General features: G+C 61.3%; 6 protein-coding genes across 6 annotated transcripts; 4 read left to right on the top strand and 2 right to left on the bottom strand.

Moving 5' to 3' along the window:
- Positions 1-1,097: 1,097 nt before the first annotated feature.
- PLICBS_006086 (uncharacterized protein) lies at positions 1,098-2,838 on the top strand (the record flags this gene model as incomplete). Its single annotated transcript, XM_018319839.2, has 3 exons — positions 1,098-1,705; positions 1,756-2,328; positions 2,388-2,838. 3 exons carry the CDS (start codon positions 1,098-1,100, stop codon positions 2,836-2,838), a joined length of 1,632 nt encoding a protein of 543 aa, XP_018182313.2.
- An 844-nt stretch (positions 2,839-3,682) lies between these two features.
- Positions 3,683-6,439, top strand: PLICBS_006085 (uncharacterized protein; the record flags this gene model as incomplete). The annotated part of the gene is made up of 4 exons (XM_018319838.2): positions 3,683-3,772; positions 3,853-4,286; positions 4,360-5,758; positions 5,816-6,439. The coding sequence occupies 4 exons, from the start codon at positions 3,683-3,685 to the stop codon at positions 6,437-6,439; spliced, it is 2,547 nt and encodes an 848-aa protein (XP_018182312.1).
- Positions 6,440-6,630: 191 nt separating this feature from the next.
- On the bottom strand, positions 6,631-7,401 carry PLICBS_006084 (uncharacterized protein; the record flags this gene model as incomplete). The annotated part of the gene is made up of 2 exons (XM_018319837.2): positions 6,631-6,743; positions 6,801-7,401. 2 exons carry the CDS (start codon positions 7,399-7,401, stop codon positions 6,631-6,633), a joined length of 714 nt encoding a protein of 237 aa, XP_018182311.2.
- Positions 7,402-8,909: 1,508 nt separating this feature from the next.
- PLICBS_006083 (nitrite reductase [NAD(P)H]) lies at positions 8,910-12,600 on the top strand (the record flags this gene model as incomplete). Its single annotated transcript, XM_018319834.2, has 4 exons — positions 8,910-8,929; positions 8,999-9,149; positions 9,209-11,196; positions 11,337-12,600. The coding sequence occupies 4 exons, from the start codon at positions 8,910-8,912 to the stop codon at positions 12,598-12,600; spliced, it is 3,423 nt and encodes a 1,140-aa protein (XP_018182308.2).
- A 1,338-nt stretch (positions 12,601-13,938) lies between these two features.
- On the top strand, positions 13,939-14,388 carry PLICBS_006082 (uncharacterized protein; the record flags this gene model as incomplete). Its single annotated transcript, XM_018319832.2, has 2 exons — positions 13,939-14,239; positions 14,330-14,388. The coding sequence occupies 2 exons, from the start codon at positions 13,939-13,941 to the stop codon at positions 14,386-14,388; spliced, it is 360 nt and encodes a 119-aa protein (XP_018182306.2).
- Positions 14,389-15,303: 915 nt separating this feature from the next.
- PLICBS_006081 (uncharacterized protein) lies at positions 15,304-18,299 on the bottom strand (the record flags this gene model as incomplete). The annotated part of the gene is made up of 2 exons (XM_018319831.2): positions 15,304-17,400; positions 17,469-18,299. The coding sequence occupies 2 exons, from the start codon at positions 18,297-18,299 to the stop codon at positions 15,304-15,306; spliced, it is 2,928 nt and encodes a 975-aa protein (XP_018182305.2).
- Positions 18,300-23,395: the final 5,096 nt, after the last annotated feature.

The raw sequence follows: 23,395 nt of genomic DNA, 5'->3' as shown, positions 1-23,395 counted from the left end.
CGCACGCCTTTCTGCGTACCTACGAGGTACCCATAGCAGATTGCCTTGAGTGACGCTCTGCTGCCACTGTTGCGGCACGAGCAGAGAATCCACCCCCCCGGTGCCGTGCCGTCGTGGGCGTGCGACGTTGGGTCCGGCTGACACGACACACCACACGACCACAGACACAGACGACACCACACGCCGGAGCCAGACATCCCCAGGAGCGCCGCTACCAGCCCAAGCCCAAGCCCAGGACAGGACAGGACAGCCCTGGCCGGGCCACGCCAGGCACTAGCTCATCCGTGCCTCCATCGTCGACGCAACCGCTGCGTGCGCACGCGAGACCCCAATGCCACTGGCGCACGCCTGCTCGCCCTGACCCCATCTTGCCCGTCCGTCCATCCATGGCGCACCGCCCACCTGTTCCCGGCTCCCCGTGCAAGTAACATCCCATCCCCATCCCATCCACCTCTCGGCTCAACCTAGTTAGCTGGGCGGGCGGCCCGTCTCGTCCTTGCTGGCGCCTGTTTGTCCTGTCGGTGTCTGCCAGCCTATGCGACCAGATCCGCCGTCCCTTCCTGCCGCCCACTTGCGCAGCCTCTTCAACAACACGCGCGACGCTCACTCGGCCTCACCTCGCCTGCCCTGCCCTGCCCTGCCCTGCGCTGCGCTCAGCCAAGGTTTCATCAAGGCCCTTTGACGCGCTCGTATAGCCACTCTTCTCCTCTCCCTCAGCGCTGTTCCAGAGTACCCCAGGGTGCCTGTCGATCGGCCCGTCGTTTCTTCTCGATCCAACCGCGCACGACACACGCCCGCATCCCTGCACAAGCGCGGACTGTCTTCTTCTCTTGTTGTTCTCTTTTTATTCCTCGAGCACACCATATGTCACCTTAGTTCCTCTCCACCATACGACCATCCTCACCTGCTGCGGCATACCGCCACGGCCCTATTTACACTCGTTCTCTCCCCCATTCTCTGACCCGCTATCTCCCTCACCACCCCCATAGCCTGCCACGTCGCACGGCCTCTCTACCCCGGATCACACCTTGCATTTAATATACGGGTCGCCTCCCTCCTCCTCCCCCCCCAGAGTTCCCGTCATCTTCGCCCATGTTATGCCCTCGCCCGCTGCCGCAATGACGACCTTTCGAAAAGCCTTCATTGCCGCCATCGTCAAGAGCCTGCTGCGAGGCAAGTCTCTGATACAGGCCATCCTCTCCTACTGGATCAAGCCCCTGGGCCCCAACGGCTCCGCCTCGAAGCGCAAGAAGGCATCCAAGAGCCTCCAGGAGTTCCTCAAGGAGGCCGAAGCAGCTCTGCTCGGCCCCGTCAGTGGAGATGGCCTCCTGCAACTATCCGCCGGCTTGAAGACGCAGTTCTTCGAGCGCCTGCAAACCGACATGGAGTGCATGCTACCTTCTTACAGCCACCAGCTGCCTACTGGTGGCGAGGCCGGCCAGTACCTCGCCCTCGATGTCGGCGGATCAACCCTGAGAGTCGCCCTGGTCGAGCTGCGAGGACGCGAGGCCGAGGAAGGAAAGCAGAGCGAGATCGTGAGCATGCGCAACTTCAAAATCGGAAAGCCTATCAAGGACCTCGAGGGCATGGCCTTCTTCGACTGGATGGGTGAACGGATACAAGAGGTTGTTTCAGCTGGCCTCAACCGGGGGCACAGCCTGGAGAAGCCCTTGCCTGTGGCTCTGGCCTGGAGCTTTCCCATCGAGTAAGTTTTGAGATGTGCCCTCCGCACTGCTCTGATCTGACCGCCTAAAGGCAAACGTCGCTCGGTGGCGGCAAGCTGCAGAGGATGGGCAAGGCTTTCCTGGCAGACAAGGGACTGTTGGGCGAGGATCTGGGCGAGATCGTGAAGCAGTCGTGCAAGAAGCAGGGCCTCAACGTCGAGCTGGGAGCCATCCTCAACGACTCCAGCGCCTGCCTTCTATCCCGAGCGTACTCGTACACGTCAACTCGATTTGGCCTGATCCTCGGCACCGGCGTCAACATGGCTGCCTACCTTCCCGTCCTGAGCATCGGCCGGCCCAAGTTTGGCTCCCGACCCATAGGATGGTTCAGCCAAGCGAGCCATGTCATTGTCAACACTGAGCTCGGCATGTTTGGGCACAACATCCTGCCCATGACGAGGTGGGATCACACGCTCACCAAAGAGCACCCGCGGCCCGACTTTCAGCCTCTCGAGCACGAGGTCAGCGGCATGTATCTTGGAGAGATCGCGCGTCTCGCTCTGCTCGAGGCTATTGAGACTACGGGCATGCTTGGCGGCGTTGTACCGGCGTCTCTGAAGACCTCCTACTCGCTCGGAACCGACACTCTCTCTATGATTGAAGCGTAAGAAATCCGCTTCCCGCCACTGTCAAGTTGAATCCCCACGCTGACACTTGAGATAGCGATACTACCCCTGAGCTCACCGAGGCCATCAAGCTCTTCTCTGAGCGACATCCTTCATCTCACATCCCTACCACATCAGACATGCTGGCAATCAAGGCAATCGCTTCGTTCATTTCGATACGATCCGCCGCCATCGTGGCCACATGCGTCTTCACGCTGTGGGACTGCCGACTAGAGGCCGAGGCCGCCTATGTTTCCACTCTTCCCGAGTCCTCACCTGAGCGGCTCAAGGTCGAGGCGGACATGAAACTCGAGAAGACGACTGTTGCATTCAACGGAAGCGTCATTGAGAATTATCCCAGGTACCTCGACACGTGTCAGCGCTACATTGACGAGCTGGTCGACAGCAAGGGCATGGCCGAACCCCGCAGCATCCAGCTTGTCCCGGCCAAGGAGAGCTCGCTAATGGGCGCGGCCGTCGCGCTGGCCTGTGTTGAGCACGACGTTTAAGGTCGTGCCAGGAGGGAGCGCACTTCTTTTTCGTGCGATGCAGGTTGGCGCTGGAGAGCTTGCTATGATACCTTGAATCGCGTTGCCGTGTTATTATCGGGATCACTGGTCATGCGGCAGAAAAGTTTCGCATACCATAGAGGCGTCGGGCAGCATTGCTTCATTTTTCTCTTGGTTTGTTTGGCGCACGACGAGTGGCTTTTGGCGACACATGTAATCAGCAATCTGAGCCGTGACTGAGGATATGGCTGGACATTTTCATTGCAGCGACTGGGCGGCACGAGTGCTTCGGTACAGCCGCTTCATGGCGAATCGAGGAATGATGGGAGCAGCACGAGGGACACACTTTGTCCAAAGCTAGATACAGGATTGGAGAAAGTGCATATTCAGACTGAGAATTCATCTCACGCGTTGAGCGGTGTTGGACCATGTGAGATGCGAGGACTGTGAGATGGCGTTAAGTGGTTGGTGGGTAGGTCGCGTCGCCGGGCCTGTGAAACGTGACATCAGGTACAGAAACGCCGTGGCACTTGTAAGGCACAGGCATTTGCTCGTACATGTACTTCGCCATGTCATGTGACTGCCTGCGTCGTTCGCGTTCCGCCCGCCACTAGCGCATTCACGACTTAGGCACGCGTCTCGCGCACAACACCAGGAGCCGCTGACCGACAGCCTCTCTGCAGCCTGTAGGCAACAAGGCAGCCTCCGACCTTTGCAATTTTGCTCCCCTGTCCGCCAGAGCCTTCGATGCTCAGGAGCTCCAACCCATCTCTCGCTATATAACCTGTCGCAACTGAGCGAAGGAACCGCGGCCGCCTCGAGCCGCTCCTCGGCAAACGCGATCATGGGCGACGTCGCCGGCGCTGGCGTGTTCGCCGAATGCGCGGTTGCTTTTGTGCCCAGCAGCACGCTGGCACCCAAACTCATTAGCGACGTGAGCCAACGACCTTTGACCACGAGACGCGAAGCTTGCGTGAGACCTCGGTGAAGTGCTAACCCGTGAGCCTCCTCTAGCTGTCGGGCATCCTCCAGGACAATGGCGCCACCATCCGCGAGCCTCGACGCGACGGCTCGATCCCCATCGAGCGGGTCACGCACATCGTCTCCAACACAATAGACTTCCCGCAGTACGTCGAGTCGCAGGCGGTCATGATCCCCGTCGTCACGATGCAGTGGATCACGCAGTCGGTCGCGCGGCGGCGGCTCGCCCAGGTTCGGCCGTACTCGCCCGACCCGCGAATGATCTTCGCCGAGGTGGTGGTGACGTGCGCGGGGCTCCCCATCATGGACAAGGAGAGCATCCTGGGCGCCGTCATGGCGCTCGGCGGGCAGGAGTCCAAGGACCCGAGCCGATTGACGACGCACATCTGCGCGCTGGACATGGACGACCCAAAGGTCCAGGCCGCGACGGGGAGGGGTTTCAAAGGCAAGGTGGTTTTGCCTCATTGGTGAGCGCGTCCCCACGCAAGCACTGGTACTGAGAGCTGGTGGTTTGCCAGGACATTGCGCTGACGGGTGCAGGTTTGACGCGTGCTTTAAGCTGGGCAAGCGCATCGACGAAGCTCCATACCTCCTACCGGACCCGGAGATCCTTAAGATGGGTCCCGAGGACGAGCTTCATATTCCTGTGAACAACGCCCTCGATGGTGCCACCTCGATCAACCCCCGGTGGACGCCTCCGCCCGATAAGGAAGAAGGCCACCGCGCGCCCTGTACCGTGTTTCAGGACCGCAAGGTCCTCCTAGCCAAGGACCTGGGCATCAACAGCCGCCTAACCAAGACTCTCAGAGAGATCATCGACAACGGCGGCGGCAAGGTCGTTCAAGAGGTGGACGACTGCGACATGTTCATCTGCCAGTACCGTCACGGCGCTCAGTACGTTCAGGCCTCTCAGTCCTGCAAGGAGGTCGGCAGCTTGTCTTGGCTCTTCTACCTGATTGTGCACAACGAGTGGCGCAACCCGCTGCACCGGCTGCTGCACTATCCGATTCCCAAGGACGGCATCGAAGGGTTCAAGGGCTTGCGCATCACCGTGTCCAACTACGGCGGCGAGGCGCGCATCTACCTGGAGAATCTCATCCGAGCCTGCGGCGCCGAGTTCACCAAGACGATGAAGCAGGACAACACCCATCTCATCACAGCACGGAATTCGAGTGAGAAGTGCAAGGCGGCTCCCGAATGGGGCGTCGCCGTCGTCAACCATCTCTGGATCGAGGAGAGCTACGCCAGGTGCGAGATGCGCAACATCAACATTCCCAAGTACAATCACTTCCCGCACCGCACGAATCTGGGCGAGATTATCGGTCAGACCTTTTTCGAGGAGTCGAGGCTGCGGGACATGTACTACCCCGGCGGCGAAGAGTCCATGTCGCCGCGGGCCAAGAGGAAGCGCAAGATCCTCGAGGCCGCCGAGGACAATGCCTACCACAAGGGCCCCGCAGAGGGCGTCGTCGTCGGCCAACACGACCCGGAGCGCGACTTTGACGTTATGCGGGACGACGACGACGACGACGACGACGAGAACAAGAAGGAGAAGCTCAGCAGCTCCGTCAAGACCCCGGCCAGATCGCGACACCTGACGGCCGGGAAGGAGAACGACAGCCCCAGCGTCTCCGGAAGCCGCAGCGCCAAGGCCAAGGCTCGGGACTTGCTGCAGCACATCGCGCCGGATATTGCTCTGTATGAGAAGGAGAAGAAGCGACACAGCAAGTCGGGCGCGCCATGGGGTGGCAAGCGGGCTGCTGACCAGGCCGAGAAGGAGAAGTCAAGCAAGACGGCGAGGAACGACGAGGGCGACGAGGAAGAGGCCAAGAGACCGGCCAAGAAGTCTCGACCATCTCTACCCGAGGTCGAGATGCGCATCGTCGTGACCGGTTTCAAGCGGTGGGTGGGCGACAGGAGCAAGGAGGATCACGACCGGGTAAGTGATGCATTGGCTCTATGGGTATGATTCTATTGATGCTGACTCTGGACGCAGAGGAAACTCCGCGACCTCGGTATCCAGATCGCGCAAGAGGGACAGCCATGCGACTTTGTCGCGGCGCCGTGCGTCATGCGAACCGTCAAGTTTCTGTGCGCCTTGTCGCGAGGCGCGCGAGTGCTGTCCACCGACTTTATCGAGGCTGCGATTGAGTCGGGCGAGATGCCGTCTCCGGACGACTTCCTCCTGAAGGATCCCGCGGCAGAGAAGAAGTACGACATTAAGCTTGAGAGGTCGTCCTCGCGGGCCAAGTCGAACAAGGGCAGGCTGCTTCAAGGCATCCCCATCTACTGCACTGAGAAGATCCGCAACGGGCCCGACTGCTACCGCTCCATCGCCGAGGGCAACGGAGCCATTTTCAAGATTTACCGAGCGCGGAGCGGCACGACCATCAAGCCCACGACTGCGGAAGAGGACGGCGGTGCCCCGCCTGAACCCGTTTACCTCCTCAGCAACAACACGCCCGAGGACAAGCAAGTCTGGTCCAGGTTCAAGGAGATGGCGGAGAGCGGTCACATGGAGCCCCGGATTGTGGCCCCCGACTGGCTCCTGGACGTGGCCATGGCGCAACAGGTGCGGTTCGACAAGAAGTACCTGGTGGAGAGGTTCCATGCCAGGTAGCTAGGGCTGCCGCGTTTCTGAGATTTTCAACGCATGTCATGACGGCGTTTTGGAGTGATCCTGAGGGCGCGGTGGCGATTTCGCCCAGGGCGTATTAGGCTTGTTGCTTCGCGTCTCAGACGCATGTATGCAGTGCTGTGAGACTGAATGGCATCTTAGTGTAGTAGTAGCTGTCGGCAGCTTGCATCGTATCAGAAGAACTTGACACCAAGGGAGTCTTCCTGGCCGAATATCTGTGCTTTTCCGCGCTTGACCAGGACATTGAGGGCTTTGAGGAGGACCTCGCTGTCCATGCCATGTAGCTCTGTTGGGTGTCAGCATTGCAAGCTTGTCAAGGCACCAAGCTGTAAAGTCAACTCACCTGTTCCTCTCGTGCCCTCGCCTTCTGTAAGCTCATAGACAGTCAACACGCTGCCCTTCTGGCCCGTCTCCTCGACGTAGGCCTCCACGGCAGCGGCCCACTCCTCAGGCTTGCGCCAGTAGATGAAGACGACGTCGCCCTCCTTGCCCGCCGCGGCGGCGCCGCCGGCACCGCCGCCCGACGACGAGTGGTAGTAGTACTCTGCGCGGCCGTCCTTGCGCATGAAGTCGACGAGCTCGCGGATGTCGGCGGGGCCGAGGCGGCGGTCGATGCGGGGGTTGCGGAAGAGGTCCGAGTCGGCGGCGGCGGAGAGGGCGAGGCGGAAGATGCGGTGGTGGCGGGCGTAGGCGAGGACGAGGGCGGACCACTTTGTGAGCTGGGCGTGGTGCGTGGTGAGGTTCGTCTGGCGGGTGAAGAAGGCGGGGAAGTGGTACTCGCGGGGGAAGGCGAAGGAGGAGGATGGTGATACTGCTGTTGTTGATGTTGATGATGAGGCCGCTGGCGGAGGCGGCTGCGGCGATGCGGTGGACGGGGCCAGGCCGGCGGGGATGGAGCCGGAGAGGTCCGGGGGCGGGGAGGTGGCCGCCGTGGTGGTGGCCATGGCGGGGGTAGGAGCGGGTGAGGGGAGGGAGGAGGGGTGGGAGGCTGAGATGATGCTGTGGTGAGTGAGGTTGGATATCTGAGCCTGGTGACAAGGTGAGTGAGTGAGCGAGCGATGAGCTCGCGCCTCAAGCAATGCAGTGGTGGTGTAAAGTGGGGAGGACGGCCAGGGTCGGAGGGGCAGCACAGCCCGGGACAACAGGTGCCCAATTGACGGATGACGCAGCAGCGGCACACGTGCCTGGCCGCCTGTTGCAGCGATGAACCCCCACTGCAGCCAGCCAACAGCGAGACCGCTGGACAGGGCAGTCTCAACTTCCTTCCTCCACCGACCCAAGGCAGCGACGAAAAGGACCCGGCTCTGCTCTGCCCCCAGCGACCACAGACAGAAAGCAGCATCTCCCGAATCTTGACTGAATGAATCGCAATCGCCCGCCGCGCCCGCCTCGAAGCCAGCGGGCCAATCACCCGCTCGAGATATCGCGGTGCCTGGACTGGCGGCGGGCCCTTTATCGCGTGCCGTTCAAGGGAGGGATGCGCCTCAACTGCTGCTCGTGATAAGGAACCTCAGCCAGCGACTAAGACGGCGGCCAATCAGACGCCGCGCATTGAACCGTATAATCCCTATCAAGACGACAACGACAGTCTTTTGCGTCTCCACAGGCGCCTCCCGCCTTTTGTCTTGCTCTCTGTCTCTCTCTCTCTATTTTTGCCCCCCTGAGTCGCGGGACGAGTCCAGGAGGTAATCCGGGGAAAGGCGGCCCCATCGCGTCGATGTGGTGCTCGTCTGTGCGCTTCATCGCGACGAGGGGGCCTTCCGAGGCAGTACATGATGGCCTGGCGACCAGTGAGGCCACATGCGACGATGCCATCTCCACGGACCCTGAGCCGGGCAATGCCGCAACAGCGGCCTTTTCTCGCCACGATTGATGAGACACCCAGCACTGCCCGTCTCAGCACGCGTCCACAAGGCAGGCAGGTATAGTATACGATAGGCGATAAGCCCTCTCGACGGCACGATCCCGGCCCCGGACCCACCTCGAAACGGCAATTGTCCTTCTCCGCGGACCACCACCCTCGGCATCGCCCGGGAGGTGATTGGGTGCCGCCACTATCGGCTCGGAGACCCCTTATCATGCCTGTGTCGTTCGATTCTCACCTTGTCACTGCCCTGTGCCTGGTTGTAAGCGTGTTGAGCTTCCAGCCCTGGGACGTATCGCTGACTCGAAATGCCTTACTCCGCGGGATGAGCAAGCCCACCTGATAATCACGAGACACCGTGACAGAGGAGAGAGCATTTTCGGCATGTAGGACCTCAGTGTAGTATATACCTCGCCGACGCCCTGTGAGCGCGTGCGGCGCACCCCCTTTCACGTAGCCGAGGAATGGGCGCTGTGACCTTTCTTCCTCGTCCCATCTCATCGTTGCAGACGACTCTGCCCGTGACGTGACGAAGAATCGATGGCCCAAATACCAAACGCAAAGAGAGTGGTGGTGGTGGGCTTGGGCATGGTGGGCATCGCCTTCATGTAGGTTTTCCAACACACCGACACACCGGCACGACGGTGGGCAAATTCAGTAACAGCAACCTGGCACAGAGAGAAACTGCTCAAGTACGATGCCCGAACGCGAGAGTACAACATCACAGTCCTGGGCGAGGAGTCGCATCTGGCGTACAACCGAGTCGGCCTGACGAGCTTCTTCGAGCACCGCAAGATTGAGAATCTGTACCTGAACCCGGCAGAATGGGTAATGCTTCCCGGCGTTGTTCTCCGCTCAATGCGACGGTGCTGATATCCTGACTGCAGTATACGAGCGCCCCGAAAGACGCCCTCGGATATCTTGTCAACACCAAAGTAGTAGCAATCGACTCGGCGAATAAGACAGTCACCTGCGCCAACGGCGATGTCGTGCCCTACGACATCCTCGTGCTCGCCACGGGATCCGACGCGATCCTCCCGCGGCACACGCCCGGACACGACGCCAAGGGCGTGTTCGTCTACAGAACCATCGACGACCTGGTCAACCTCATCGACTTTGCCGGCACGAGGAAAGACTCCGTCGGGGCGGTCGTCGGCGGCGGCCTGCTAGGTCTGGAGGCGGCCAAGGCCATGATGGACCTCGAGTCGTTTGCACAGGTCAAGCTCATCGAGCGCAACAAGTGGGTGCTCAGCCGGCAGCTGGACGAGGACGCGGGCACCATGGTCGTGCAGCAGGTCAGGGACCTCGGCCTGGACGTGAAGCTCAGCAAACGCGTGAAGAGCATCAAGGTGGACGGCGACAACAGCGTGAGCGGCGTCGTCTTCGAGGACGGCGAGGAGATGGACTGCTCGACCATTTGCTTCGCCATCGGCGTCCGCGCGAGGGACGACCTGGCCCTCAGCTCGGGCCTCGAGTGCGCGGAGCGCGGCGGCGGCATCGTCGTCGGCGACGACCTCGCCACGAGCCAACCGGACATTTACGCCATTGGCGAGTGCGCGAGCTGGCAGGGCCAGACGTTTGGCCTCATCGCCCCGGGCGTGGAAATGGCCGACGTCCTCGCCTTCAACCTGACGCAGGCCAAGCTTCACTCGCCGCGGGCCTTTAAGCGCCCGGACCTCAGCACCAAGCTCAAACTGCTCGGCGTCGACGTCGCCAGCTTTGGAGACTTTTTCGCCGACCGGGACGGGCCGAAGCACCTGCCGCCCAAGTACACAAGGAAACTGAAGGCCAGCGCAGGCCCCGAGGCGGCGCCCGAGACACCAACAGTCAAGACCCTCACCTACAAGGACCCGTTCCAAAACGTCTACAAAAAGTACCTCTTCACGGCGGACGGCAAGTACCTGCTCGGAGGCATGATGATTGGCGACACCAAGGACTACGTCAAGGTGGTGCCCATGGTCAAGAACATGAAGGAGCTCGAGACGCCGCCGAGCCAGCTCATCCTCGGGGCGCAAAAGGAGGGCGACGACGGGGACGACCTCGACGACGACACGCAAATCTGCTCGTGCCACAACGTGACCAAGGGCGACGTGGTCAACAGCGTCAAGGACGGCACGTGCAAGGACCTCGCGTCCATCAAGTCGTGCACCAAGGCGGGCACGGGGTGCGGCGGGTGCATGCCGCTGGTGACGACCATCTTCAACAAGACCATGGCGGCCATGGGCAACGAGGTCAAGAACCACCTGTGCGCGCACTTCAGCCACTCGCGCGCGGAGCTGTACCACATCGTCATGGTGAAGCGGCTGACGACGCTGCGCGACGTGATGCGCGAGGCGGGCAACGACGCCGCCAGCGCGGGCTGCGAGCTGTGCAAGCCCGCCGTGGGCAGCATCCTGGCCTCGCTCTGGAACCGCCACGTCATGGACCGCCCGACGCACGGCCTGCAGGACACCAACGACCGCTTCCTCGGCAACATCCAGCGCGACGGCAGCTACTCGGTCGTGCCGCGCGTGCCCGGCGGCGAGATCACCCCCGAGCGCCTCGTCGTCATCGGCGAAGTGGCCCGCGAGTTCGGCCTCTACACCAAGATCACCGGCGGCCAGCGCATCGACATGTTTGGCGCCCGCAAGCAGGACCTGCCCGCCATCTGGGGCCGCCTCGTCGCCGCGGGCATGGAGTCGGGCCACGCCTACGCCAAGTCGCTGCGCACCGTCAAGAGCTGCGTCGGCTCGACCTGGTGCCGCTTCGGCATCGGCGACAGTGTCGGCATGGCGGTGCGCCTCGAGGAGCGGTACAAGAGCGTGCGCGCGCCGCACAAGATCAAGGGCGGCGTGAGCGGCTGCGTGCGCGAGTGCGCCGAGGCGCAGAGCAAAGAGTATGTCTTCCTCGCCGTCGTCCCCCTGAGCCCCTTTTCACTACCCCCTCCTTTGCCCCCTTAACCGGCGACGATCAACTCCCACCTCCCACCCCCGAGGATGAAAACAGAAACAGTCCGCTAACACGTCGCCCTCACAGCTTCGGCCTCATCGCCACGGAAAAGGGCTTCAACATCTTCGTCGCGGGCAACGGCGGCGCCAAGCCCCGCCACGCCGAGCTGCTGGCCAAGGACGTGCTGCCCGCCGACGTGGTGCCCATCCTGGACCGCTACCTCATGTTCTACATCCGCACGGCCGACAAGCTGCAGCGCACGGCGCCCTGGCTCGAGAGCCTGCCCGGCGGGCTCAAGTACCTGCAGGAGGTGGTGCTCGAGGACAAGCTGGGCATCTGCTCGTCGCTCGAGGCGCAGATGGAGGAGCTCGTGGGCAGCTTCTTCGACGAGTGGGCCGAGGCCATCAAGACGCCGGCCCTGGCCGCCAAGTTCCGCCAGTTCCACAACTCGGACGCGCGCGTCGACGGCGTCGAGGCCGAGCGCGAGCGCGGCCAGAGCCGCCCCGTCTACTGGGCCAAGGAGGCCGCCACCGACGACTTCAAGGGCCTGCGCGGCCGCTGGAGCCGCACAGACTGGGAGCCCGTCATCGAGGCCTCGTACTTTGACGGCGCCGATGAGCTGCCCAACGGTATCTCGGCCAACATCAAGAGGGGGGACACGCAGCTCGCCGTGTGGCGTTTCAAGGGCCGCTTCTACGCCACGCAACAGATGTGCCCGCACAAGCGCGCCTTTGTCCTCTCCGATGGCCTCCTCGGGCAGAGCCCGTGCGACAAAAAGGATGGCGGGAAGCGTCAGGACGACGAGTCCCTGCCGCCCACGCCATCCTCCTCCTCCTCAGCATCATCAGCATCCGATACATCGCCGCCAACACCGGCCTCACTGGCATCAACACTCACATCACTATCCTCCTCATCAACAACTCCCTCCTCCACTACCACCACCACCACCACCACGTCGCAATCACAAACGTCGCCGTGGATCTCGTGCCCGCACCACAAGCGCAACTTCGACCTCGGCAACGGCTCCTGCAGCACCGACACCTCCCTCTCCATCGCCACGTTCGACGCCGAGGCCCGCCCGGACGGCATGCTGTACCTGCGGCTGCCGCCCACGGAGGAGCTGGACGCGGCGCTGGGCACGAGCCGGTGGATGGTGCGCAAGGGCGAGAGCGGCGAGGCCCCCTTTGCGGAGCTCGACCGCCGGACCGCCGCCGCCGCCGCCGCCCTCGGCAAGAGGGGCAGGAAGCCCAACGCCGTCAAGGCCGGGCCGGGGAGCGCGGGCACCAAAATGGTGAAGCCCGTGGAGCTCATGGCTGGAGGAGGGGGCTGCGGGTCGGCGCCCGAGTGGTGACGAGCGCGAATTGCCATTAATGGTATTCTGACGACGAGACGAGACGAGACGGGGTAACGAGAACTATAGACTCTTGGCCCTTTTCCTTTCATCATTAGGTTTTCAGCGGATAGACTAGTTTGCATCTACAGAGGCAGGAAAAGCCAAATCATGATTATGTGCCATGTACGACAGCGCCTTCGGCCGAGTGACCACCCCCTGCGTATGAGCATGATGTTGCGTGTTACGGCCTCCCCGCTCTGTGTACGGACGTCCCGAAACTGGAGCAGAGAGAAGCACTACCTATTCAACGAGCCTTGTGAGCTCGACATGTGGGCTGTGAGCAGCTCCTTTAGGGGAATCTATTGTCATGGTACAAGTACTTGTGTAGTCGAAACATGCCTCTGGCCTACTGCAAGCCACAGTGCTTTTCTATCTTCCTCCCGCCCGTGCCCACCAAGCCCAGCACGGACGGCCAAGGCACAGAGGGCAACCCTCCGCATGAGCCAAAAGTATATTATAAAGAAGGAAAAGGTACGGGGCTGCAGAGCCTCACCTTGTGCGTCTCCCAGATGTAACTTGGTGTGTATAGCTTCTGACTGTACCCAGTTTCGTGCCATTCTGGAGGGTATAGTCCGGACTAGGCAGCCACCTACGTAGCGCTTCCAAAGGCCAGTCGTCCTGTCCTGTCATGTCAAAGATGATCTCCCGTGGACCCAGTTCCGACGATGGCCGTCACGAATCCGGGGGCAGGGGTCGGCGCGTTGGTTGTGATGGGAATTCGTGCCGTTGACTCCTCACGGGCAGATGCTTGCCTGCCGCCAACTCGTTCGTGTGTTTGTGTTGATTTGACTTGATGACGACGGTGGTTGTGATGGTGACGAAGACAATCACTCCGCCACGTGCCAGCTATGACGACGACGACAAACCTAAGGGATCCATCATCATCATCATCATCATCATCATCATCATCATCATCATCATCATCATCATCATCAGCAGCAGCATGTGGTCATCATCGCGACAGCATACCCTGCCGAAACGACGTGCCTCCATCGCGCGTGCCTTATGCATGAGCGCGCCGCCTGCCCGCTGTGTTGAGGCGCAAGTAAACACTTGCGGCAGAAACTTACATCGTCCGTTTCTCTCACAGATGCGTATATAAACCTTCTCCCCTTTCTCTTTCAATTGGCTTCTTTCCCCTCCCCTTCTCTTTTCTTCCCCTCTCCCGTCTCCCCCATTTCAATCAGCACGTCTCCTTCGAGCCCACCGCCGGTTCAAAACCAACCCTCCCCCCCCCCTAACGACCCGTCTCAAACAATAGGAGCCTTCCATACCCCCCCCAGCCCGCCGCCCACCATGAAGTTCGCCCTCGCCCTCGCCCTCGCCCTCAACGCCCTCAACGCCCTCTGCTCCGTGGCCACCGCTGACATCTCCCCTGGCCGCGGGACCTTCTGGCCCTCCCTCTCCACTGCCTCCAGCCGTTTACAGTCCATTGACCGGTGCGCCAGGCACTGCTTCGCGGACTCCTTCAAGAAGAACGGCTGTGAGAGCGCAGATGAAAAGACTATGATCATATGCGGCTGCCCCAAGATCGACCAGGTCAAGTCCGACGCCACCCGGTGCGCTCTTGCGGGCTGCGGGTTGCCGAAATTCATGAGTACGTCTTCGTGTCTTGTTTCCCGACCTTGACAACCCCCCCCCCCCCCGGGGGGCGGCAAGAAAAACTGCTCATGCCTAGCCCTTCTAGGCAACGTCATGCCGCAAATCGAGAAAATTTGCCGTCACTACGCCAATAAAGATGCGTAGGGTTCTGCTCTGATTCTGCGGGCATTGCCTGATCGTGCGTTTCCCATGTATGGGCGCGAACAGGGAAGAGATATGGAGGAGTGCTATGTATTCGCAGAGCCAACATTTGCTGGTTTAACCAAGCCCCCCCCCCAAAATCTTTTTCTCGGCCGTGCCCTACCCCCATGCTGCCCCAGCTATTTTTACTGCGCACTGGCGCAGGCATGGGACGGGAGCGGCGCTATCTATTGCTGTCGTTGCTGTCGTTGCTTTCGTTGCTTTCGTTGCTTTCGTTGCTTTCGTTGCTTTCGTTGCTTTCGTTGCTTTCGTTGCTTTCGTTGCTTTCGTTGCTATTGCTCCTATGGGCTCTACAACTAGCAAAAGTTGGCTCCACAAATAGCACTACTCTTCTGAAAAGGCAGTCGGCTCAGCTCAATATAAACCCGACCAACCCCACACATTCACCTCACAACAGGTAGTAGCATGGACTGTGCAAACATGCGTAGCCTTTTTGAGCGAAGCGCCATGGTTCAATGTCGCCGTATCTTGGCCTGCCACGACTGAAGATAATTATGAACTGTTTTAGCGATGGATGTAGTATACGTAGACTGAATGAAACTCCGCGAGCAACACCAGTGATGCCTGACCGCATCGGCCCTTCTATATGTCCCCTTTTCGTTCCACACGTCATGCTGGATATTTCGTCCCTGTTCAGTTCCCCCGTTCCCGCTATAAAACAAAGAGAAGAGAGGGCGCAGGCAAACGGTCGCCGATCTGGTCAACGCAACCGCATGCCCTAAATTGTACAATGTTCCGCAAAAAAAAGAGAGAAAAGGACGCGTCAGAATGTTCATGTCAAATGGAGTGCGTGCAGCCTCTGCACAACCTGATCCCCAAACGCCGGAAATGGATTGACAGCTGCGTCGCGAGCGTCGCTTAGGCCTCGGCCCCTTCGGCGTCGCTCAGGCTGCCGTATCCTGTGTCGCGTTCCGATCCTGCCAGAGCCTTGGTCGCCGCCAAGCACCGCTCGACGACGCTGTCCCGCAGCTCCGAGTTGACTCCGCATTTGCTGGCGTAGGGCTTGCCCATCCAGAGGCGGAGATTGCTCGACAGCTTCGAGAGCGGCCCTTCAAAGTCTTCCTCGGCGGCATCGTACTCGGTCAGCCGCTTCATCAGCTCCATGAATGACGTGAATCCCAAGAGTGTCATCGACGACATGTATTCTGGGCGCGTGAGGGCGTTGATGAAGTTGAGGCTCCGCGCCTCCACGCTGTTCGCCGCCTCCTTGTCTTCCAGGCGCGCGATCGTCTTGGCGCAGTGGACGGCGAGTCGCAGGTCGCGGTCCGAAGAGTGCGGTGTAGGGCCGACCATTAGTGTCGAATTATTCAGATGGCTTCCGATCCTGTCGGCCTGCATCGCCTGACAGGCGGCACGGATATGTTCGGCGCGAGAATCCTTGACAAGCACAGCGCGGGCAACACGGCCGCGCACATGTGCTATCGTACCGCTTGGCGCAGCCTTGATAGCGGCTTCGATACGCTCAGCGCGGTCAAGTTGATTTTCGGCCTGGTCAACAAGTGTGGATGTCAGTACGCGATGCAGCGTCTCGGTTGACCACCAAGCTGCCACAGCGTCGAGTGGTGATCCCACTGCCGTGTCTTCGACCACAGAATCCATGCCGTCGATCTGCTCGTCAACACCGTCCGCTGTGTCCAGGTTGAAGGCCAAATTGTGCGCTCGCTGGACGACAGCAGGAGTCAAGACGAGATCGCAGTCCTGCTCCACCAGGGCATGAAGGTGCTCTGGCAGTTCTTCGTCGTGCGGCTTCGCTGAGCCTCGGCGCAACTGGATGAGCAGTCTGTTGAGCTGGCGAGCTTCGTTCCAGCGCTTGCGAGCCAGCTTTGCAGCGATGACGTTGACGGCCCCAAGTTGCCAGCCGCTGCTGACGTTCCACAGAAGCACGCGAATGTGAAGCGCCTTGAGCATCAGTCGCATCGGCGTATCAGGGAGTGTCCCAGAGGCCAAGAGAGTCAGAACCAACCGGCTCTTGCAGACATCCATGTCGCCGCCGGCGAGCTGAGAATCCAAGGCAATGGACCAAGCCTTGACACGAGCCGTCTCTTGCTCTTCCGTGAGCCCCGTCAGCATTTGGTAACCATGAACACCGATGGTGTTGCGCAGGCTAAGCTTCACAGTCTTGAGCATGAGAGCAGCCGCTTCCAGGAAAAAGTTGTGTCGAGGTACCCAGACTGTCTGGATAGCAGTGAGCCAGGCCTGGCGGCGCACATCAATCGACGATGCCAACGACGGTGCCCGCTCGAGCGCTGCAGCTTGCTGCTTCTTGAGCTTGTCCGGCGGGGTGGCGAAGAGAGAGGGCACGAAAACCCAAAGCGTGATGCAGAGAAATAGCAGCAGCTTGAGCGACGTGTGCACATGGTATCCCATGATGCGCAGATCGAGCGTCGTTGACAGCTGGCCGAGCAGCTCAATCGGCAAGGCGGAAAGCCCTCGGCCTTCGGGCCGCTCATTGCTCATTTCGTTCTCCCGGACGGCCTCGAGGATCATGAGACCCGCAAGAGATCCGACCATGAGCTTGCCAAAATACGGGTTCGCGTTGTTGATCCATCCGTTCTGCTGCATTTGCTGCTGCTGCTGCTGGATTTGTTGCTGCCGCAAGACGGCGGGGTTTCCAGGGCGGAACGGCTGCTGAGGCACGGGATACGGTTGACCCACTGCCATCTGGGCGGAGATGATGCGCTTCATATCATCTGGCACATTGATCATGCCCGCTGGGTTGGCGCCTCCGTCCTGGGGTGTGCCCATGGGAGAGTTTGAATATTGCTGCCGACCGTCCTGCGGGTACTGCATCGGTGTCGGTGGGTGCTGCATCGGGCTCATGGAGCCGTTCATGGCGCCGGCCATGAATAGTTTCTCAAACGCGGCTATCCTTTCCTTCATGGCCGTGTTCTCGTCCAAGAGCCGGCTATTCCTCTTTTCGAGATGGCGAATGTACTCAGTCGCCTTGCTCAGCACCTGCAATCGTGAATCAGTACACGCGCGGCCTCGGGAATGAGGTTTTGGAGACGCTGCTCCTTGCTTACCGTGGCCTTGTTGAGCTTGTGGGCAGGCGTCAGACCATGCAGTTCTTCGCGGTCCTCGGTCGTGTCCTCGCCTCTGGCGCTCTTGGACATGATTCTCAGACTCGGGACACTGTCGCGCAGCGCCGCAATCTTGTCATTGATGTTGGTGCGGTAGCGCTTCTCAATCATGTTGTGCGCCGTCTTCTTGACCGGTTTCTCCTCCTCGTCCATGTCGTCATCGTCGTCCAGGTCGTCGGACATCTTGCGCTTCCTCGTGTCTGTCCTGCCTAGCTGGCCGGTCACTTCCGGCGAGGAGCTCGCTCCGTGCTTGAGGTCGCTCCTAGCCGACTCGGGGCTAGAGGCGCTCTTTGGTGAGTTGTACTGGAGGTGAGGGGGCATGGCAATGTGTCGAAGCTCCTCATGCGACATGGCAGTCAAGGAACGGGCCTGCGCATGCGTGGTGGCAGGAATCTTGCCTTGCGGGGCATACACAGGTGTCGGTGTCAAGTTGCTGGGCGGCGGGAAGCCGTCGAAGGAAGGGGACGAGTTCGACAGTGGTTGGGGCTGCGAGAAAGCCTGGGGCTGGTCGTAGGTCTGTAGCGGCCAGGTTGTAGGCAGGGCGGAAGCCTGGATCGGAGCGGCGGTGCCGGCAGAGGTGACGTCGAAAGTGTCGAAGGGAGGGGTGACTTGGAAGTCCCACGTGGAGGAGGTGCCAAAGAAGGGCTGGGTGCCGGCGTCGGTTTGGGCGTTGGTGGAATCTGAGTTGGTGTCGGGGCCGGCCGTGGCATCGCCCATGAAGCCAAAGACGGGCTCATCGAGCCCGAAGCGGCCCGTGGAGTCCTCGTCTGCCATGGGTGGCGGATGACCCAAGGGTACGGGTCGGTGTGGCTAGAGTGGAAACGAGATCAGATGTCGAAGCCGAGAGTCAGGTACGAGCAGGCGCCGGGACGGTGGATGCGGCGAGCTTGTCTGGCCGATCCACGAGATGTGCCAATTGCAGCGGCTCGCTCGAGGGCCAGCCCACTGGAGGAGGCCTAGCCGCGTCTGGCTGTCGAGCTCGTCAGAAGGAACTCGGGGTCCTGTATTGGCGAGTTGCGCCGATTCGGGCGGCCGTGGTGCGTGTGCGTGCGCGCGCGTGTGTGAAGCCTTCCTTTGGGCCGCTGGATGGTACGAGGTGGATGGGGTGAGTCGATTGCTGAGGTCGTGGTTCGACTTTGTCTGCAGCCGCAGGGCTAATGACAGGGCAGAGACGGGTCGAAGCGAGAGGATCGCACCACGTCGGGGCTCAGCAGCGGGGTACCGCTCCTCCCAACGGCTATACAAGAGTAGGGGAGGGTCTGCTCGCGCGGTCGTCCGCCTGTGTCCTTTTAAAAACTCGCCGTTGTGCGGCCGCGAAGGAGTCGGGATTGTGCAAGGCGGCAGCGCCGGCGTCCTCGAGTCGAAGGCCGGGCGAGGGCAGAGGCAGCGCGAGAGGGGCGAAAAGGGTCGGACAGCCGAGCTGGCTAGCCGGTTGCAATTGTCGGGCGTCGCACGAGCGCAGAGAGAGCTGGGAGCGCGTTTGGGCGCCGAGATGGACTGCGACAGCGAGGTCAAGAAAGAAGAAAGAGAAAATTACCAGCGATTCAATCCTGCCTTCGCTTCTTCCTCGGGTGGGAGGTGACAGGGAGTCGGATCGGCGCGGCGGGTGCTGCAGCAGTGTTTCGGAGCAGCGTTACGAGCGGGAGGCTGTCGATGGGATGGGGATGATGGGCTGGGCTGGGCCACGCTGGGCCACGCTGGGTCGGCTGGACGGGTGCCAGGCAAGCCAGCCTGTGAGGGGTGGGTTGCGTGCGGAAGCCCGACCAGTGGAGCGCGGAGCCACGGGTAAACAGGTGTCGGCCACGCAGCGCAGGGGGGGTGGGTTGGCTGGTGAGTTTGATGTCTGGGATCTGGAACCTGCAACGACGGGCAGGGAGGCGGCTGTTGCGGGAAGCGGAGCGAGGTGTGGCGACGAGACGCAATGCCGCTGCGAATGTGCTGAGATGGGAATGCGCTGCGATGTGATGCGATGCGATGCGATGCGATGCGATGCGCCGCGCTGAGGAGGAGCAAGCGTCGGCATGAATTGGGTGAGTGAACAGGGAAACGGGCCAAGGCGAGGCCCGGCGCGGGAAGCTGGAGGCGCGGAATAATAAAGGACGATGGGCGCGCAAAGCCTTGCCTGCGTTGCACACCTTGTGGAGGCGACGTTCAGGTTTGCGCAAAAAGCTGCAAGTACAAAGTACTTGGGCGCGCTCGGGTCCCACGAGAGGAGCCCGCACTTTGCGTCTCTACTACCTACCCGTCCGTCGGCGTCGTCGGAGCTGGAGCAACGAACACTGACACTGGACCTCACCTCGCAACCGGGCAGCGGCGCGAGCGATGCGCCGGCGAATCGACGTCGCCCCCGGCGCGCCCCTGCCGTTGCGCAAACACCCCCTTTTGCTCTCGCAATATCGCCGCCTTTTCCTCTTTCTCTCTCCCCGTCACGCAGGAACCAACGCCCGGTGGTTTTTTTAGGTTCCTTAGGCAGGTATTGGCTCGGTACTTGGCGACCTGCGTCGCCCGTACCTCAAACGGCCAGCCGCGTACGGAGTTCTGCCGGGCGGCCAATCCTGGCGCCGCGATGACAGGAGGAATCTGCAGCGGCGGACACGGGCGGTCCAGGCGCCGCGACGGCAGCCATTCACGCCTGCGACGAGGTGACGGGAGTTCGGTCAAGGTGACGGGTCCTGGGCCAGGGCCCTCTGCCTCCGTGCGGGAGTACAAGCCCCGCCCGTACCGCTGCCGCGTCGCGCGTGCCACAGGTACAACCTGGGCCATTTTGGGCTTGGAAACGTTAGCACTGGCGGCTGTGTCAATCACAGCGGGGCCCAGGGAGCACGCGGGCTGGCGGGTACTGAGAGGCAGAGGCTGCAGGTGGACAGCGGCGAGCGGGTGCGTGGTGGGGTGGGGCCGCCGGCGCCCGCCCGAGATTTGTCGCAGACCGGGCGGGTGGGCGGCCAGCCTTGCGGTGCAGTGCGGTGCGGGTGCAGCACAGTGCCGTAGGAGGGTGTCAAGGGTGTGGTGTTGCGCTGCAAGGCAAAGGAAAGCAGGATGGGGATAGCGGGATGGCAGATGCCCAGTCGGCGGCGGCGGCGGCGGCGGCGGCGGCGGCGTCGCCAGTGCAGAGGGTGGTGAGGTGGGAATGTGGGAACCGGTGGGTACGCGGTGCTGCAACGGGCGGGACCTACGAGTTACTTGCGGGTTGGTAGGCAAGGTAAGGTCGTGCAGGCTGCGTGCACCCGAGCGGCACCCGCTGTGCTGTGCTGTGTGTGCTGTGCTGGGCTGCGCTGCTTGGCCTGTCCTGTCCTGTCCGGTCCTGTCCGGTCCTGTCCTGCCCGTCTTGTCTCGGCTGCCAACCCTGATGGCGGTCGCGGTGGGGCCCTTTGGGAGGAAAGGAGCACTCATCAGCGTGCGCGGCAAGTGCCGGGTGGGGCCAACATCGTACGATTCGGATGTGGGCGACAGATGCGGTGCCCGGGCCCCGGTCCCGGTGGGGTCACATACCCGTGCCATGCTTGCAATGCCTGCCTGCCTCGCCTGCAATGCCTGCCATGCTCCTTCCCGCTGGTGGTGAGCGCTGACCTGCATCGATTCCGCCCGTCGCTCGCCTTATTACCGAGCCTGGCGGCGCGATACGACTCTATCTCAGGTAATGGCAGAATCGGCGGGTGCTCAGGCCTACCCATACCGTATCGCCCGCCCCGGCAGTCTGGGCGCAATCGCCTCCCCGGAACGAATCACTGGACGCCCGGCTTCCTGTTCAGGGGGGCCATACGAAGGACGGTAGTCGGCCAGGTACGCAGCGACGCGTGGGTGAGAGTGGAGGTGCTTCTGATGCTGTGTCAGGACTCGCACGTACTAACTTAGTCGCCGTCGTCGCTCGCATTGGCATCCGTGGATCCATGCAGCCAAGTCGGCCAATACAGTCAGTACCCTCGTGCTTGGTACGAATGCTGAGCATGCGTCAGGTATTGGCACATGCCCAGGTCAAAACATGGCCACGACGCTGCGGGCTGCAGCCTGTACTCCGTGCAAGTACGAGTACCGACAACACCTCCAGGCTGGGACCAAGGAGCGTCGAGGCCCGCCCAGTCGCAAAACCGCACAGGGATGCCTACCAAGTAGGTCGCCGTCAAGCGCAGCGTCACGGCGTTCCCGCCAGCCCGCACAACAAGTTTTTCTGTGTTTTTTTTTACTTTGGTTTGGTCGGCGACGAACCGGTGGCAGACTTGGTCCGGACCCTCGGACCATCGGAGCAATCGTCACTGCCGTGACGACGGCATCACGTCCCGAGATGGGACGGCGGACGGCTCCTGGACGAGGTCGTGACGGCATCTCGATGCGCCCCATATTGATCGCTCTCCTCGTACGAGTCCCTGGCCGAGCAAGCACCCATGTCGAGATCTCAGCATCTCCGGCACTTCCTCACGCCGCTTAGATGGCCGCCGGACGCCGGCACACCAAGCAGACACGAGCAGAAACCGAGAGTGCCGTGCCGTTTTGGAACGAAGCCACTGCGCCAGGCGTCTGTCCCAAGGACGCAGAACCATGGATCGGTTCATTGACTCTGGCTTCGCCGTCCGAAGCGACCCGGTCCACGTGCGCGCGCCTTTCCCTTCAAACCAGGGATGACGCGCACCAAAGTATAACGTTCTCAAAAACGTACTCCAGCAGTGTCCCCACCTGGACCCCTTTACGACTGCCAGGTCGTTGCTTGGAATGCTGTCAAGCAACCCCCCTCGGCTACTCCGTAGACATCGCCGCCACGGAGTGGGCACGATCCAATTATGGCAGCCCCGTTCGCGGACGCCCTCTTTTCATCGAAAAGGGCATGACTACGTAGCGGCAAGACGCTATGCAGGCCATCGAGACCACCACCATCGTGCTTCATCCTTGTCAATACCATGCCGATTGCTCGCTCCCACCGGCAACTTGGATTTCCCACGGGGTTCCAGGTGGTCTGCATAGGGGTTTCTATTGATCTCTGCTCTGGTACAAAGTACGACGCACAAAGTACTGTGATGCCGGCCTACATGACTCAGAAAACGCATGGCAATAACATGCAACAGCGGTCTCCCTGAGCTTATGGCTCGTCTCACTTCAGATGCCGCTTCGAGCAGACTGACCCCGCAGGTGACGGGATGTATGTCAAACACAGCCGCAGTAGGCACTCGAGACCGGATGAGCTCGCCCAGTGCCGAACGTCAGTCGCCCCATCGCACCGGGGCTCTTGCGCGTACTTTAGCCCCGTCCTTAGGACGCAAGTCGCGCAAGGCGGAGTGCCTCCCGTCCTCCGAGACCGTCCCTACCGGCCCGGAGAGCCATTGTTTCCGCCGGTTGGCGATCCAACTCCGCCGAACGGCCTTCCCCGTGCCGATACTGTGCGGAAGGCGGACCCACCGGTATGGAATCACAGTTCTGGTAAGGTGCTTGTAGGGCCTACAGATCTAATCAAGTGATCCACCGTGGCAAGATGTGCAACAGCCCACGAAGCGGGTTTGCGCAGAGCGAGTCTGTCCTGAGAGGGAACGTGTGATGGTCTGGCGGTGTAACGAGCCAGGCTGAATGCCGTGGGAGCATCTCGCTCGACGCTCGGAACCTCGCCGATGCAGCTTCGCAGGCACGACTGATGCGCTGCTTATCCCGGGTGAGCATCTGCTCGGCTGGATCGTATGTCGACGTCGACCGGAACAACGTATGTTTGCCAGGCGACGTGTTCGCAGAAGCAGCGACTTCACCTCCAAGGATCAACTACTACCGCATATTCCGCAACGGTCGTCCAATTTACAGACAAAGCTCCACTCGTCCGGTACCGCGCTTTGCTGCCGTTTGACACACAAGCCGAGATCAGACAGACAGTGCTCCATTATACCGCCGGCACAGCT

This window comes from Purpureocillium lilacinum (genome assembly GCF_023168085.1).
Source record: "Purpureocillium lilacinum CBS 284.36 DNA, scaffold_4, whole genome shotgun sequence".
In the NCBI taxonomy this organism is placed as follows: Eukaryota; Fungi; Ascomycota; class Sordariomycetes; order Hypocreales; family Ophiocordycipitaceae; genus Purpureocillium; species Purpureocillium lilacinum.
The sequence above is the reverse complement of the archived record's forward strand: the minus strand, read 5'-3'. Positions and strand labels throughout refer to the sequence as shown.